The sequence below is a fragment of the Gavialis gangeticus genome, unplaced genomic scaffold, assembly GCF_001723915.1.
Source record: "Gavialis gangeticus isolate Ggan-Ray unplaced genomic scaffold, GavGan_comp1, whole genome shotgun sequence".
NCBI classification, from domain to species: Eukaryota; Metazoa; Chordata; order Crocodylia; family Gavialidae; genus Gavialis; species Gavialis gangeticus.
In genome coordinates this window covers 29,510,208-29,528,171 of record NW_017728998.1, presented here as the reverse complement: position 1 = coordinate 29,528,171, position 17,964 = coordinate 29,510,208, and the positions used below count along the sequence as shown (strand labels likewise).

The following is a 17,964-nucleotide window of genomic DNA, read 5'->3' as shown; positions in this document are numbered from 1 at the left end:
GGGAGGCGCGGCCGGGGCCGGGGGCCGGGCGCCCCGTAGGGGAGGGACGCGGCGGGCGCGGGGCCGGGAACCATTTTGGGAGGGAGGCGGAGGTTGTGCCCGGCGGGGCGGACGCTGCTCGCTGAGTGACTCGGGACCCGGCCTGGCTGCCGGGGAGGCCCGTGTTTTTGTTTCTATGGGGAGACGCGATGAGCTGTTTCCCTCCTCATGACGGGGAAATCCGCCTTCAGCTTTCTGTACCCGTGGAAGGGCGTCCTCTCCGCGTGTCTGCCTGGAAGTAAAGCCGGCAAGAGGAAAGGTAGCAGCGAGCTCCGCGGCAGGACGTGGAGCCGGGGCAGCCCCAGGCTGCTTCCCAGCCGGCTCCTAGCCCGCTCTCTCCCTCTCTCTCCCCTGTAATTGCATTACGGAGCGTTGTTTTTCTTGCTACATGGTTACAAGGTTGTTTGGGCAGATGTGAGATCTTCTGAGACCACCTACATAGCTGGAAAAAATCGTCCTTTGCAAGCTTGGGGCACAAACACCCTTTGGGCGCAGGGCGAGTCTGCTACAACCAACACCCCCGGCATTTGTACAACTCATTTCTTCCCTTTACTTGCCCCCCCCGCTGCTGTTAGTTCCACTTGAAAGTGTTTTGAGTTGTGTAGTTTGCTCAGTAGAAACTACGCAAAATATTTTTGGTGATGACTCAGTACCTCGGTTTGTTGGTGTTGCTTAGAGACTAATTCCCCCACCCCCAGTGAGTGGAGACTCCTGTGGTATCTCATTCACGGGACAAACCAAAATAGCAATTACATTTTTTTTTTTCTTTTCACCTGATCCCGATTTGCTGTGCAGCTTAATTTATATCCAGCCTTGTGTAACTGCAAAAGTTGGTTGCATTTGTTTTCATTTTTCTGCATGACTTCTGGCTGCTTTTCCAGCTGTATTTGACTGTTTACTTCAATCTACAGAAAAATATAATAGGTTAGCAGAAATGTTAGTGCTAACTAATGGGCTTTCAAGATTTAAATTTGGGAAAACAAACTTGAACTTCTTGCTCTGTTCATTGTTTTGTATAACTTTTCAGCGTTTTGTAATGGGAATGGAGGTCGGACTAGTTGGGCTTGCACAGTTTGGCCAGCACTGTGGCTATTTAGTGGTCTGTCAGGCTGTTTCTTGAATTGGAAGTGGTTGGCTTCACTAGTTCCCCTGGAACAAATGTGTTTCTAGGCTGCCTGTTTAAAACAGTGCAGTAGTTTAGTCATGTGTGCCAGCATTTCTCAACCTGTGGGTCATGACCCAAAAATGGGTCGCAAGAATATAAGAGAGAATTGTGAACAAACTTTAAAAATGGATTATCCTTTAAAGGAGAAAAGTGCAAGAAACTGGGTTTTCCCTTGCAGGCGGGCTGCTTGGGGCTCCCCTGCCCCACACTGGGGGGCTGGGGCCTGGGGCACTGGGTTGGGACTGGCTACCCATGTTTACAGATGGGTCCTGGTACAAAAGGCTGAGACCCACTCTCTGTGTAACTTTGACTTCTGTTCAGTTTTATGAACTCTGGTTGTGATATGCAGGATGTTTTCTTTTATGTTGAGAGACTGTGAACTGGCTGTATATCCTGTTTGTGATTGTATACTAAGGCCTGAGAAAGGAAAGGCTATTTTTTTTTCTCACCTTGTGTATAGCTGAGGAAGGAAGGAAGAGTTGCTAGATAGTTTCTCGGGGTGGGGATGAAGGGAGAGCAAATGAGCAGTAAATGGTAGTTGTTAGCAAGTGAATCCTCCTTGGAAACTATGGCAGTGTGTGTGTGAGCTCAGCATGTTTGAGGTGTGTAGGATTTCTCCCTGGGGCTCATGACTAAGGTTTGGTTTGTGAGTAATATTGATTCTTTGTGCATGGGGCTGATAAAGGGTGACAAGTTGTTGCAGGGAGACAAGGGAGTTGTCACCTAGCCTGAGTGGTAGCAGATCTTGGGCACATGCAGCTCTTAAGAAAAGTGGGAAGCAGAGAAGGGTGCTTCATGTTTGCCTTATAGATCTGTGACTCTTACCAAGACTTCAGCATATGAGTGTGTGCAGGTTCCTTTTACAAAGCCTTTGTGTTCTTCAGCTGTCCAAAGTGGATTTTGGAGGGAATGGATCAAAGCAACTGGGAGGCTTGGAGGAAAGGGGTTGGAGGGAGGTTGATGGATGCTGGTTCCAGGGCCAAGATACTGGACTGTGGGCGTGCTTTCAAGAGAAGTGATAAACCTGAAATTTTCACCTGAAGTTTGAGTGACAGGCCAGCAAAGGGAGCTTGACTACTCAGAAGCTTTTAGAGGTACTGGATTCTCTTGCAGTGAATTGATCTCCATTTAGAGAAAGGAAGCCAAGGTCAGGTTGAGAGAGAGAGATCTTTAATTTCCTTCTCTTTAAGTAAAAGTGCCTCAGTGGGAAAATAAATCCAAATAGGTAAGTCTTATGGCTAGCTAATAATAATTATCAACTTAGAGTCCCAGAGGTCCACTACTGAGGGCCCCATAATAGTAGTTTTGAACCACTGAGAGACACATAAAAAGGTAAGGATTGTTCAGTGCTTCAGCATGTTAGTACAGTACACATCAAGATCCCAGTTGGTGTCAACCCAAGAAAAGTCAAACCTCAAGCACTTGGGGCAGAACAGGGACTATGGGAGCTGTGTATGTGAATCGGATAAGGTGCATGGGTAACAAGGAAGCGGTTCTTAGATGAGACATTTTTCCAGGCTCTGACTTTGGCAGAGATGAATCCCAGGCAATGACTCTGGCTATCTCGGGGACTTGTTTCCTTGCCTTGTTCTGTCTTCATGGTGTGCAGCTATCAAAGGTGGATACTTGAACATGTGCAGTCCAGACCTGTCATGTTGGAGCTGAGTGGGATTATGATAACAATGCTTTGCTTCTACGTTTCTGTAGACTTCTCTTGCTATGAAAAGGAGGACAAGAGTCAGGTTTAAAGGTTAGAGAGCTGATGTGCTGAGTGTTTACCATGAAATGGGCATTAGTGTGAGATGGTCATTCACTCCCCTTACCTGGTGAGGTACAAGGAACTAGGCTGTCATAGGTGTTTTTTTTGTTCTGTGTTTTTCTCACTGTAGTGTTGATTTCATGTGTATGAATACACACATTTGATGAAGCTGAAGTGTACTTCTCTTTGCAGGGATGTATTTGGTAGCTGTGTTGGTCTGAGACAAAAAGAAACACAAAACACTAAAAATCTTGGTTCAGAGATGATACCTTTTATTAGACCAACTAAGAAATTAAAAAAAAAATTATCTATCTTTGCTCTCCTATTTGTCCTTTTGTTGCATGCCTTATGTTCCCCTGTGATATTGTTGAGTCTCTGAAAATAAGTACTAGAAACCTAGCTGAATACCTTTATATAAAAAAAAAAAAAAAAAAATTTGAATCAAATGTTAACGGTAAACCCTAACAGGAAAAACTTTAAAATTGGTTGGATTTTTTTTTCCTGATGTATTAATAAGCATAGCATTTGTCCTGCTGTTCAAGGGACTTCCTGGTTTTCTACCTAAAAGATTTATTCTGTGTATGTTAGGAATCCTGGCTCGTTTAGTGTTTTTTGGGTTGTTTTGAACATTTTCAAGGTAGTCTATTAATATAGCTAGCCTTTCCACTGAGGTTGCATCAAAGTGACACGTTTCACTTAACAAAAGTAAATTTCATAACAAGTGCTTTTGAAGTTATTAGAAATATTTCTGCACCTACCTAAACAAAGAATAGAATTAGTACTTTTCCTTTTTGACTACTTCTGCAAATAAGGCAAAAAAAAATTCCCATTCCACTTTCTGAATGACTTTGGTGTGTTTTCAGCTTGCTGAAATACAGAACCCAGGAAGACCAGGGAATTTTGAGAGATGGATAGGAACCAAAGGAAGGCCTAGACCAGTGGTTCTCAACCTTTTTAAACTCCAGGCCGTCCCCAATATGAGTGCCACTCAATTCACTAATAACTTGTGAATTGAGTGGCACCTCATATCAAAAACAAATGTACTTCTCTCCTTGTGGGAGGGGTGCAGCTGGGAGGAGGAGTGACTGGGTAGGAATGTGTCCTTGTACCTTACAGCACCTTTCAGAGGTGCTCAAGGGATCTCTTCCACTTTTTTCTACCAAATTGGGAAATAAAAGCACTGACAGAAGGTTTGAATATTGAGTTCAACTCAAAACTGTTTGTCATGAAAAAGTAATATTATCTATCAAATCCATGATGTGTCTGACAATACAGCCTTCCTGGTGGTGGTGTTAGGAAAACAAAGATTAATAAAGACCTGCTACCAAAGGTGCAGTACAAATGTAAAACCTAAACATCTTTTGGGCCTTTTTGTTTTTTTCAGAGTGCCTGTACTCTGATACCATTTCTTCCTTGTTCTCCCCCCTTCACACCTGCAACAAATGACTTTTCATTTTCAGTCTAGAAACTTTTAATAGAACTTCTGATCTACTTTTCACATTTTAAAGGGCTGGCTGCAGTAAGAATTCTCACTCTTTGCCATCTGCAAATTATAGATGATATTCCTTAAAATGGAAATAGATTATGTTTGCTCCAAATAAAAATTGATTTTGAAACGCACCTGAGTTTTTCTATAAACAAAATTCTCTTTTGAATCCTCATAGGGAAGACTTAGAATGTGTCAGTTCACCTGTTTTCTGAATAACCACTGAGTACTGTTTTTTCCCTTTATTACAGAAATGAGCCGTCAGACTGCTACAGCACTCCCGACAGGTACTTCAAAGTGTACGCCATCACAGAGGGTGCCTGCATTAACTGGCACTACAGCTTCCAACAATGACTTGGCTAGTCTTTTTGAGTGTCCTGTGTGTTTTGACTATGTGCTGCCACCTATTCTTCAGTGTCAGAGTGGCCATCTTGTTTGTAGCAACTGTCGACCCAAGCTCACATGCTGTCCGACTTGCCGAGGCCCGTTGGGCTCCATTCGCAACTTGGCTATGGAAAAAGTTGCCAACTCTGTACTCTTCCCATGTAAATATGCCTCTTCAGGATGTGAGATAACCTTGCCACACACAGAAAAAGCAGACCATGAGGAGCTGTGTGAGTTTAGGCCTTATTCATGTCCATGTCCTGGTGCTTCGTGTAAATGGCAAGGTTCTCTGGATGCTGTAATGCCACATCTAATGCATCAACATAAGTCAATAACAACATTACAGGGAGAAGATATAGTTTTCCTTGCTACAGACATTAATCTGCCTGGTGCTGTCGACTGGGTTATGATGCAGTCTTGTTTTGGCTTTCATTTCATGTTAGTGCTGGAGAAACAGGAAAAATATGATGGTCACCAGCAGTTCTTTGCAATTGTACAGCTGATAGGAACACGCAAGCAAGCAGAAAATTTTGCTTATCGACTTGAGCTTAATGGTCATAGGCGGCGATTGACTTGGGAAGCAACTCCTCGCTCTATTCATGAGGGAATTGCAACAGCCATTATGAACAGTGACTGTCTAGTCTTTGACACCAGCATTGCACAGCTTTTTGCAGAAAATGGCAATTTAGGCATCAATGTAACTATATCAATGTGTTGAAATGGCAATCAAGCATTTCCAGGCCAGTGTTTTAAAACCATTGCATTTAATTTTGCAGAACCTAGGGTAACCATCTGACTGCCAGACAAATTATTTGGTAGATGGAGGCTAGACATACATGAAGGTAAATAAGAGGAAAGGCTGTTAAATTACAGGAAGCAGTTGCATGTAGTAACACTAATATATTTAAAATAAGTTGACAGTAAACCACTGAAATATATATACACCCAAAATGGGCATCTTTTGTATTAAGAATTGATTCTACAGGAAATGTTGTAAAATAATTCTAAAAACTTGTTTGTAGATTGATTGTACTGTTGAAAAGGATACTGTTTCGTGTTTTTGTGGGTTTTTTGTTTTGTTTTGTTTTTTCTTTTGACTGACAAGCCATGTTGAGCGGTCTGGTCTCTGGCCGCTGCTTTTTTTTCCCCCTTTGTAAGTCACTACATAGTATTGCTGCTGTTTGTGTATATTTTTTGTGTATTTGCTAATTTTTATTAACTTCTAGTTTTTCATTAAATAAATATGACTTTTCTGTAATTCAGGTTTTTCTCTTTTTTTGTACCTTTTAAAAATTAATTACAGGTGTCTTATTTGATATGCATAATTGCTTATGGTAAAAAATATAATTCTGTATATTTGGTAAATTTTGTCTCTTTCCAGTAGTCCATTCATTGGTAATACTGTTCTTAATTGAGCTATTTTGTGAATGTATTAAATGCTAAACTAGTAAGTATGTTGGAAGAAGTACCAGGAAAAAAAAGCTCCTTTAAAAACAGGTCTAGATTTTTTATTTTTATTTTTTGATTTATACTTCCAAACAAAGTAAAGAATTATTAGGGGAACATTTAAAAAAAAATGAAAATTCAGGCACAGTTTCAGATTTCAAGAAATGTAGAGACTCAATCTCATCCTTGTATTTATTGTTTTTGCAGTACAAAGAAGGCATTGTTTTATGCAGTATTTGTAACTCTAAAAACAGGCCATTTGCTTAAAGGCAGTATCAGAATAAGATGTTCTTGGTCTTTTATAATTGTCATTAAACGAATACCTGGCAAATTAAAAACTCTTGGTTTTTTTCCTTTAGCACAAATTTGGGTAAACTTAATGTTGTTTCTCAGTTTCTTGTTTTCTTTGGTTGTGGTTGTTACTAGAGAAAACAAACTTCCTTTCCTCACCCCTGCCCCAATCATACTAAGCTTGTATATCATTTTAGTGATGTGGTGTTGGCATACTTTCAAATGACAGTGTACATGCAATTTGCCTACGTTTAAAGGTGTAAATGATCTTCTGGTCCCTGTGCAGGTTGTCTGAAGTCATGTAACTTATTTCACTTTGACTGTGTATTGCTATGTCTTTATGAAACACCTAGAGAGAACTGATACAGGAAATAACAATTCTTTTCCATATTATTTAACATTTCAAACTATTTTAAAAGTATCTTGCTAAATTTAGTAACTGTAAACAGCTGCTCTTGGGAGAAATGGCCTTCATATCAGCTACTTTTTCTAGAAATTTTACTGTGCATTGTTTGTCTTACCAGAAATAAATGCATTAAGGGGCTTTTGCTTTACTCTAATTATTATTGGTGCAGTGACAACATGATGGGGTAAGTAGTTCTGTAAGTAAGGAATATGAATTGGCATTGGCTTCAGACTGACCAGACCAGCTCAGAAAGAGTTCACTTTATACAGTGAAAGCAGTCAACTTCAGAAATGCTTTGTGGTGATTAAACTGTTCGAGGAAGCATCCCTGAGAAATGTACTGGCATCTTATGCCAGTAGGGGAACTTCAGGGTCTGTAATCTGTACTATTATTTCAAGTGAATACAGTGTTATGTAAAATAAGCAGTTGCCTTATTTTAGATAACTTGATTTTTGTCCAAGCAGTTACAAGATTGATTGGCAGGTTTAGAGTTAAAACCATATTTAAATAATGCCTAAGTAATGATACCTTTTCTTTCTAAGTCTTGCCAGGGTGTTGCTGATTTGCTATATAGCTGGAGTTTGGTTTGAATAACAGCCTAGCTAGTGTAATGAATGCTGTGTAATTCTAGGAACTTGCCTAAAACTCTAGTGGTTTTCTAATGTGCTGCTGAAGATTAATACTTCTCTATAACTGTAGCACTTGAAATACAAGCAAAAAACATGTTATTTGGAATTTAAGTTATTTTTAATTAACATTCTTGCATGTGCAAAAATAGGAACACACTGGTTCCTAAAGGCTTAATGCATTGCACCTGCAATGACCTGATACTGAGAAAGAAGAGGTACTTCTGAGCTGAATGTAACTGGGGAGATTGTGCAGATAGATGCACTTTGTCTCTATTAGCAGTTACTGAAATATTAAGGAACAATTTTAAAAGGATTTTCATTGTATTTTACGGGTAATGTATGCTATAGTATAACTAATACTGCATGCTGGGTTTTATTAAAATATAAGCTAGTACATACTCAGTGTTGTGTAAGAGCCTACATAGTATATTTCAATGTAATTTATAAGACATAGCAGAGAATCAGATGCAAGGGACATTTAGACCCAGATTCTCAAAGGTATTTCAACATCTAAATATTTTGAGGATTTAGGCCTAATAAGTGTATGCTTTTGTGATACAGTAAGACTTACTAATGACCTATGTTTAAAACAAGTGTACTGTCTGCTATCTAATCTAAAAATAAATGGTACATTGAAAGTGCTGGAAATGCTTTACTAACACTGACTTTACTTCAGAAGAGTGTATTATTTTGTTATGGTAGAAGAAGTACTCCATTTACCTCTACTTAAAAATAACAGAATGAAATAGTATTTTGTATATTTATTTTCATAAACTTTGGGGACAAAAATAGAATCACTTGTCACTTCCCTTTAAATACCTATTTTTGGAGGGGGACTTTTAAAAAAGAAAAGAAATCTCAAGGGAAAAACTTGATCAAATGAGCCAGTATAATATTTAATTGGCTTCTCTGTTCTGACATTCTGGTGTGCATTTCTTTATTTAGCATGTCAAGTTCTTGGTCATAATATTCATTTCAAACCAAATTAAATTTACATTTTTTGCACTGTTCCCTGTGATAGTACTATATTTGAAGCCATATTTTAAATTTAATGTTATTGAACTGATTTAATATTTGTTGTAACTTTTCAAATCTAGTCTGATTAAAACTGACTTGTTAAAGTTACGCCGTTTTTCATGCATAAGCTGACTATCAGATAATGCAGTTCATAAAATGACTTGAAGTTTGAGCAGAAGAAAAAAGCAGCATCAGTTTGCAAGCCTGATTATCTTGTAGTCTTAAGTCTACAGTCAGAGGCAACTGCATTGTGCAATTTCAAGCATGAGTATCTATTTACAACTTGCATTCAAATAACCCACAGTGCAATGAAGTTATGACTTTGAAAGTCCTTTACTATTCAAGTTGAGACTAGGAATCATATGATAGTGGCAAAGAATGAACAGCTGGGTACTACAGAGCACAGAAAATAGTGCAGTGAAAGGTACAGATGGAATCAAGTTAGTTAAATGGGTAACAGCAAAAACTTATTCTTATAGTAAAGAACTGTTCAAAATATTATTATTAAAGCAAGAAATGCAATTTGTCTCCAAGCAAAGCTTTCTAGCTTCCTGCTTGCATATAGCCAGAAAACAGTATTTACTCATTCCAAGTTCAAAGAAAATGCTTTTGCAGTTGAGTGTTTGCACAGCTAAAGTAATTGTGTTTAAATTTCTTGCCTGGCTCTTCTAAACCTAGTTTTGGCAGTGGAATGCATTTGTGCAACAAGCATAACGTGTGGGACTCAGCAGAGCATTTAGGAATTGGAAACAGCCCTTCATGTAGCTGTTCTACACCCCTGCCTTCTAAAGCTGATTTCAGCAGCCATGTTGCTACAGAAACTGATATGCCAGTCACCACACTCAAACTCTATAAGCACCTTTTTCATAAAACTAATAGTTGGGCTGATTACAAAAATGCATTATCATAAGCAGCCAACCCCTTCCCAATTTAAATGGGTAGCTCCTTCAGTATCTTCAGGTTTCATAGTGCTCTGTGGTCCCAAAAGTTGGCTCCTGCTAAGATAACAAAAAGGAGCTGAGTCTCAAGGTAGAGTAAAACTTTTCTATGCCTGCCCCTCTGGTCGTGTGGAGAGAATGTGGAATATGTAGTGTAGTGCAAAACATTCTTCTCATCATGGAAATGAGAAACTAACCCATTTAAGTATTCTCTGGCCTTTTGACATCTGCCTGCTTTACAAAATGTTACAGAGCACAGCCCATTTACTTGGGGAATCCCTTCAGAGGAATGGAATGATGGACCTTCATGTTCTGAAGCAAGTACACAGGTAAGGAAAAGAATGTGTGTGTGTTACATTGGAAAGCATTAGATTGTTTACAGCTGTATTCCAAAACCTTAGGAGGGTTTCTTAATGCAACATGGGGAAACGGATGTCTTAATTTCAGCTTAGTTGCAAGAATACTACTGAATCAAAATCAGCTCGCTCTGAACAAAAGGCGGCTGAACAGACTCCCTTCTAGCCTGTGCATACATACGTTAGCAAACGACAGTGTGTATGCTTTCACCTTGCTTGCCAATTATGGAACAGTTACCACCCCATGTAACAAATCTCTCTCAGACCACTATTGTAAACCTTTTAACCACCAAAAATGTATTTCACAACTAGCCAATAAGAAGTAGCTCTAAAAGTTCATTTTCTTTCTTTAAGGTCAAGTATTTTATTCATCTACTGCCAAACAGTGGAGAACAAGTTAACAGCTTACAAGTATCTGCATTACTAAAGGAATAAGAAATACTTCTCAACTTACCTTTGATAGGGGGGAAAAAGGCACCTAGTGTGATATTTGAGACATGCTACCACTTCCTGGGGCTGGGGATATCAAACGTTAACTTCCACTTTGAACTGTGTATACACTTTTTGCTATACTTGGATAAACGTTGAGAACTTACTAAATTTCAAAGCTCAGACTCATCTGCCTTGTGAAATCTCTCAAGTACTTCTCTGCAAGAGCATCGTGGCTTTTGGAAAATGAGAGATGGCAGAAAAACTTGTTGCAATGAGAATAATCTTTCTTAATTTTTAAATGTACAGATAGTCCTTCAGCCTACTTTCTACTAGCATGCTTACCTGCAAACTCACCTGAAAAACTGTCTACCAGTGCATTAAAATCCCTATTCTGGCATGGGACCACATTAGACAGCCCACATGCTGGCTTCAGGGAGGACACTTACCTTTTAAGTAATGTTGAGAGGATGTTACGAACCTAAAAGTTGTTTTGTATAGTCTGACATATGCCTATCAGAATAGAAGAAAATGTTGGAAACCAGGTACTTTGCTTCCATTCCTAGCCATGCTAGGTGGCTTTAACTTACAACTCTGAGATCCTTAAATGAAAACACTCAAGTGATACATTTGAGATTTATCATTTTTCTTATTGGCAGAAAAGGTATGACTTTGATAACTGGTTATGGTTTTGAATAAACCACTCTTCCGCTGGCCTATTGCTGGATTTGGACTTGCTGTCAGCATCTCTTTCCTTCTGACACTGGTTAACTGTTCTTCTTACCTTCTAGCAGCACCTTTATTCGGCAGGTGTTCATTAAGTGATTGTAACTTGTGTGTTTTGTGTAATTTCTGAGTATGATCACCATCTATATGAACTTAATATCTACTGGCTTTTCTCCTAAGCTATTCCACAAATATTTAAACAGTAGTAAATATTTTTACTGATCTGCATTTGAAGAAACGATAAGTTCTTTTTCTGTAGCTAAACTTATCCATACTACACTTCAGTTATTTTCATGTTGGATATTTTTGTTTCATAATATTCAAGAAATTGCCTTTCAGCTGGTGGGGTGTCTTTTTGGAATAGTTTTTATGTATACTCATTAAAGTTGGCTTATTGCTGTAACTGGTATTGCAAGTCCTATGAACAACGGGGGAGTGTTAAAAGAAAGTTTTAAATGAAGGAAATCTGAGCAGAGTGAAGGAGACTGATTTTTTGCTTTATTTTTATCTTTCCTTTGAAAAATTCTTATTTTGTGACTTAATCTTTAGTTTAGAAATCCTTGCAGAAATGCCTAATAAACTTTCAAATTTTTCTGTAAAATTGTTTTACTCTTCAAGAACAGATTTTTGTGATTGTCCATACCCAAAATAATTGGAAATAAGTTTAACTTAGAAAAGTTAAGTTTAGAAAAGTGAATTTAGAAGGTGTCAATATACAACTGAACTTGCAGAGAAGTAGGGCAAACCATTCAAGCCTTTTGAAAAATGTCACTATCTACTTGGGTGCACAAGTTGCATATATTAAATTTATGTGGTAGATGGGTACAAATCCACTCTAATACTAGTAGCCCAACTGAAGACTGAGTTGAGTTCCTGCATATCACTGTTAGCCTTAATTACTGTTCCCATGCTGTGCACCTTTTTTTATCACTTGCAATTGGAAAATTGATCAGCTTCTAAATTTTCATATGCAGGTAATCTGTTTTTAAAGTTTACTATTTAAATGCTCAAGTGCGGTCTTGGCTGAAAATCCCCCATCAAATGCTGCATTAAGAACTTCATCAAGGCAGCTTGCCATAACAAAAGTCAAATCCTGCCGCACATTCACTGCAATCCCTTCCAGATCTTTTTCATTTCTTTGTGGAATGATGATTCTCTTCAATCCAGCTCTATGTGCTGCTAGGACTTTGTCCTTAATTCCCCCAACCTATTAAAAACACAATTGGGAAAAGGAAAGTTATTTAGGTATGTGTTTCTTTCACCAAAGACATGAAGGACATTCAGGTTGCTACTTTTAATTTCTCTAAAGCAGAGGTTCCCAAACTTTCTTATTGCATACCCCCTTCCATATTTACCAGCTGCCTGCTGGGAACCCCTGATCTAAAGCAAATAAGATAGGATACTAGACCTAAGTACAAAACCTTCCCACTCCCTATATAAATAGCATGTACAGTTTTTTATTTGAAACATTTTCAGCTCTGGCTTAAGAGCATAACAAGATAAAAGTACTGCAGTTTAAGTTATGATGCTCTTTGGCAATAAAGTGCAAGAATCTCAAACAAGGGAGAGCTTGTTACCTTTGCCAGGTGAGAGCAAAAGAAATGCTTCTAAAAACTTAAGGTTCATATCAAACTAATGGGACAAGACCTGAAATATTCTTTCCTATGATTCTGATTGATTCCTATGCTAAACTTCCAAAAAAATTCTGTTTATACATCATTAAGTAGTTGCCTGGCTGATATTCTGTGACTCATATCAGAACCAGGGTTCCCAAGTTGCAGATACAGTATAACCTCAAATCTATCATGCTTGGGACCGAGCACCTGCTGGAAATTTAGAAATGCCAGACTTTTGGAACCGGTGCAGCAGCTGGTTGCAGAGCAGGGGCAGCGGCAGGGGGGTGGGGAGCAGTGGTCAGTCTCAGAGTGGTGGGGAAATGCTGGATGTTTGATATCTGGATTTATGAGGTTATCCTGTATCACAAATTCAGAGATCCACCACCACAAAGTTCACACCTTGACTTCCTTATTTCTTTTCCTAAGAACCCTGGCACATAAGACCCATGCAAGCTTCAAGCACATATCTGTATTTGGTTATTCTATTGTCTGCATAAGTAAGTAGAGTTGGTTAGTATTTCTCCAATGTTTGCAGTAGTGTTGGTATATAGTGGGTTGTATGGTGTTATTTCCTTAAAAAAACAAATCTGGTTTTGTCAGGCCAGCTCAGGTTATTGAGTTAAATGAAAACACTTGGTCTGGGACAAAGTTGGTAACCTTTGTCCTGCTCCGCTGCTATTGTGCATCAGGGGAGTTTGTTTTTAAGGTGCCTTGTGATCATTCTCCAGGCTCCCATTATTGTGATATTGTGGCATCTAAATATATACATTATGGGGGGGGGGACTAATCCATACAAAAGGAAGGACCAGGCATTCCAGCAAATCAGCCAACGGTCACATCAAGCCAAAAGTGAAAAAAAACTGAAAAGTTTTATTTCGTTGTCAGAACTTTAAGAACATTTTAATTTTGTCTTTTTCCAAAACGTGAGAATTTTACCTGGCTTTTCTTACATAACCAAAGTCCTACCTGCTGTTCTTTGGTGTAGCTTAAATGGAGCAACTTTTATTTATCCCAGGGTGCTGTAGAGCAGATGTTTAAGAAGCATATAGAAGAGATTCCCTGGATACAAATCAAGCCATTTATTACTCAGGCACTTTTTAATTTTAAAAAATTAAGTGACCACAAAGTGGAGCACTCTAGAATCCTAAAATCATAATGTTTAAAAAAGAAAAGGCCCTCCTTTGTTAAAGCAAGGGCAGAACACAGGATTCATTAGTTCTTTGCTCTGATATTAAAGAATCCTCTTTAATATCAAACAAAGGAGCCCTTGTTCTGTCAGTGCTTGCTGCCTACCATAGTACTTGCTCCATATGACCATCACATGGAAGGAAGAACTGTTTGCAAATTTTAGAAAGGATGGACAAGTGCTTTGTCACAAATTGATTTAATATTGGCCCAGTAAAACATTATACTGTGCCAAATCTCCTGTTCTTCAGTGTTAAAAGGCTTTGGAAGTCAAGCCAGCCTACTGTTATGAATAAATGTTGTATTACTCCACAGATGTGATCCTTCTAGCCTATCACTTTGCCCAGGTCAGTTATTTGCATTAAACATAAGCCCGTGTTCACTTTCAAAACCTAATCTGCACCTTCTCTCATTCAGTATCACATGGTTGACTCCTGCTTCTAACTGGCCCATGATGCTGACCTTAGATTATCTCACACCTTCACATTGCTTCATGTGAGAGGGAAAGGGTCAAAGGTCCTCCTAAGCCTAGAAGCCTGTACAGCACAAAGGAGCAACAGCACCAGCATTATACCCAGCCAGAGACATAACTAGCATGTTGCGTGCCCTGGACAAAACCCTGCTCTGTGTGAGTGCATGCATGTGACAAAGATGGTGTGTGGGGGAGGAGGGGTTTGAATCCTGCAGGGCAGGTAAGACTAAGCCCCCAGGGGCTGCTGCTGCTGCAAGTACAGCAGCATTGTGGAGTTTCTATATCCAGCTGCTATTGCTACAGCTGCAGCACCATGGACTCCTGAGGAACTGCTGTCCTAGTATCCCTGGATCCAGCAACTTTTGGGCTTCCAGCACAGCTGACAGGTAATATCTTTTGGCATTAACGCAGCGCAAGATCTGAACACATTCCTCATGTATATTTTTATATAATACATATATTATCTCCTCTACATAATGCAATGCTTTAACCACTTAAAGTGGTTTTGAACAGTTCCCTGGAAAATGTCTAAAGAGCTCTCATTACCCTGAAAATTGCTATGACTCCTACAAAAACTGACAATGGGTTAGGCTACAATAATAGCACCAAGCAGCAGCGTCTCATTTTTTCTGGGGGCAAGGACTGTAATTGTTCTGTTTACACTTTACCTACTACAGTATGGCTTGATGTATGACTAGGGCTCCTAGACACCTATAGTAATACACACATAATACTATATAATTGATGTTTTTGAACTGTACTTAGTTCCAATGACTTAAGGAGGTTTCTGTAGTTGTAAATATCACTCAGCTTCATAAAGGACTGAACTGTGTATAAAGATCTTGTGGTTAATTAAAGCCATATTCTTTCTACACTGTGATCAGCAGTAGTAAAGGGCAAAAATGCATTAAAGCAGAACTTTTATAGTGGCTTACATCACAACTATGATGCCAAAAAATGTGTATGTGGTAACCACAGTAAGCATTTTTGGCATAATAGTTTACCTAGTACAATAGGGCTAATTAGTAAATGTAAATTGATATTTTGAATGTAGGAGTTATTGGAAAATAAACTGGATTTATTTTTCACCACTACGTTCAGCTTACTTCCCCACTGAAATCATCTACACAAGGGATACTATTAACAAATGTAAATCAGCTTAAGTCATGGAACTGTAACAGTGTACACTTTGATGTTAACTAGGTGTTGGTTTCCATGAAACTGTGTCAATTCTACTGCAAGACAATGGAGGATCCACCTAGGATGGAACTAGGTTACCAGAGCTACACCTAGATACATTAGTTCATCATGGATAGCATAAAGGAAAATATCTTTAGACAGGTTAATGCTTTTCTAAATGATACTTACTGGAAGAACAAGGCCTCTTAGTGTAATTTCTCCAGTCATGGCTACATCTGAACGCACCAACCGCCCACTGAAGAGTGAGGCAAGACAGGTTACTATGGTTACACCAGCAGATGGTCCATCTTTTGTGACAGCTCCAGCTGGGAAGTGCAGATGGATGTCGGTGTTGTCAAGGAGATCAAAACTTCCAGAAGCTCAAAGAGGAGAAAATGTGGAAAATTCAAACCTGTGTTGTTCCTGGGCTTTGTTCTAAAAAGACCACTGGAAAACTAGCATTCTTACCAAGTCCATTACTTGACAGTATATTAATGCACACCACATGGATCTTAGAAAAAACTAATGCTTGTTATGCCCACAGTTTGCTATCTATCTACACAATACAAATCACTGTGAATAAGTTACCATTGAAGACATTTACTTTTATTAAAGAGCTCAAGCATTCAAAGTTGAGATTAAGAAAACAATCAGAAGTAGGAAGATGACAACTACTATCCTTCAAGAACAGACCAAAATCCCCCCAAAAAAGTGCATATTTGCCAACAAACTAAGCTTACCCTTTAGTATGTGAGAACTGACATTTTTAGCTTGCCCATCTGGGTTATTCATGGGTACATGATATTTCTGCATAGTTCAACAGTAAAACCCACACGTATTTAAAGGCAGCCATGTAGTCTATACCTGTATAGCATAAGGTTTTGAACTGTTTATTTTTCCATAGGAAATTGAAATAATATAAAATAAGGCCCCCGAGGCCTTTACATCTCAAATATTACAGAACTGGGCTAGCAAGGGAAAAGAAAAGAGTGAAAATGAACTAGTGGCAAAAGAGCACTTTGCAGCAGTCAGTGCAGGTTCTGAACCCCACATACCATTCACACAGTAAAATCTATAACCTGGATCTAAAAATGCTTTTCAGTCCAGTTTAGTTCACCCAGATTGAAGTATTAGGGTCTGAGCTCTGAGTTTAACTTGGCTGGGAATCTTTCTACTGTGTTTTCCATGAAGCCTCACTGTAAACATTTGAGTATCCTTTTCTAGTTCCACCTGAAAAGCAGGCAGAGACTCCTACAAAACTGACAGGGAAAGAACCAGTGTCTCAAACAAGAAACATGGAGTATGCCCCCAGAAACAAGCTGAATACAGAAACAGTGAGAACGCAATGGGTGGAGGAGCTGTGCTGTGGGAACTTCTACCTTGACTAAGGCTGGAATTCACGTCCAGATTCCAACTACCTTGATTTAATATGACACTCTCAGGGATGAAGAGAAAAGTGGAAAGCATACCATTTTAAACCCTATAGATATTTTACAAACTAAGGCCACCAACAGAACACTGAACCGAAGCCTCAGCTGTGGCCAGAGCTCAGCAGAAATCAGGACAGAAAGAAGCACAAATGAAATATACTCAGCTGCTGGTTTGCTTCAGCTTTAGTGGAGAGCAGCCCTTTTTTCCTTTTAGGCAAATATAGTTCTGTTTACTAAATAACTGCTTAATAGAAAGGCAAAATACCTTTTCATGTTAAATATTCATTATTAAAAACCCAACAACATATTTCTGAGGCATCAGGGAAACACTCAAGTACTCCATAGGAATTAAAACCAATTACTTATATGCATCTCTGCAGCTAGTGGTCACTGATAGGTATCCATCTCTGTTGTCTTAGGTCTATACCAACATTCTTGTCTCGCATTTTTCACATACCATTAGTTAGCTGGTATTTCTTCGCATTGCTGCGCAGCCAGCTAATTGCAAGATGTGCTGATTCCTTCATGACATCCCCCAGCTGTCCCGTTAAAGTAAGTTGACCATCTCCATCCATGCGGCTTGCTTCTACAAACATGATCTCACCGCCTAAGGGCGTCCAAGCCAAGCCTATGGCTACTCCTGGTTGACTTAAACGTTCAGAGACCTTTAAAAAAAAAAAAAGCAGCTCAGGTTAGAACAAGATTTTCAAGATAGAGAGCTAGTGAGATTTTTATGAGTTTAAAAGCTCCTAATTAGCATTCATAATACTAAAATTCTCTGTGCTCTTCTGAAGGCATGTATAACCCCTTTGGCCTGAGTCCTAGAGAAAGTTTCCAGTCTTCTGTTTAATTCCATCCTGCAATAATTCTCCAAAATGTGAAAAATCCAGGAATAGAGAATAATGGCAGTTCTAGCCTATGGCATATAAATGGACATGTCTACAAAGGTCAATACCAGTCTTTCTTTTGACATCAATAAACTTTGACTCAACGGCAAATGCATTTCTTCAA

General features: G+C 39.0%; 2 protein-coding genes and 1 long non-coding RNA gene across 8 annotated transcripts in view; 1 reads left to right on the top strand and 2 right to left on the bottom strand.

Annotated features, from left to right (window-relative positions):
- Positions 1-10,587, top strand: part of SIAH1 (siah E3 ubiquitin protein ligase 1) — a 36,033-nt gene extending 25,446 nt beyond the window's left edge. For 3 of the 6 annotated variants that reach the window (XM_019505670.1, XM_019505667.1, XM_019505668.1), the window contains one exon: positions 4,701-10,587. In XM_019505670.1, coding sequence (XP_019361215.1) covers positions 4,703-5,551 — 849 coding nt within the window. In that variant the 5' untranslated portion in view covers positions 4,701-4,702 and the 3' untranslated portion in view covers positions 5,552-10,587. Of the gene's footprint in view, positions 1-82; positions 299-2,280; positions 2,299-4,700 lie in introns of those variants that run through there. The other 3 variants (XM_019505669.1, XM_019505672.1, XM_019505671.1) reach the window with 3 other exon arrangements.
- Positions 2,358-3,233, bottom strand: LOC109289580. Its single transcript, XR_002095412.1, has 2 exons — positions 2,759-3,233; positions 2,358-2,722 (listed from the first exon to the last, which is right to left on the bottom strand). It is a non-coding gene; the product is annotated as an uncharacterized LOC109289580 (long non-coding RNA).
- Positions 10,588-11,547: 960 nt separating the features above from the next.
- LONP2 (lon peptidase 2, peroxisomal) overlaps positions 11,548-17,964 on the bottom strand; it is a 109,180-nt gene continuing 102,763 nt past the window's right edge. The window contains exons 13-15 of the mRNA XM_019505666.1: positions 17,411-17,618; positions 15,713-15,903; positions 11,548-12,278 (exon numbers count right to left, since the gene is read on the bottom strand). Coding sequence (XP_019361211.1) covers positions 12,057-12,278; positions 15,713-15,903; positions 17,411-17,618 — 621 coding nt within the window. The 3' untranslated portion in view covers positions 11,548-12,056. The remainder of the gene's footprint in view (positions 12,279-15,712; positions 15,904-17,410; positions 17,619-17,964) is intronic.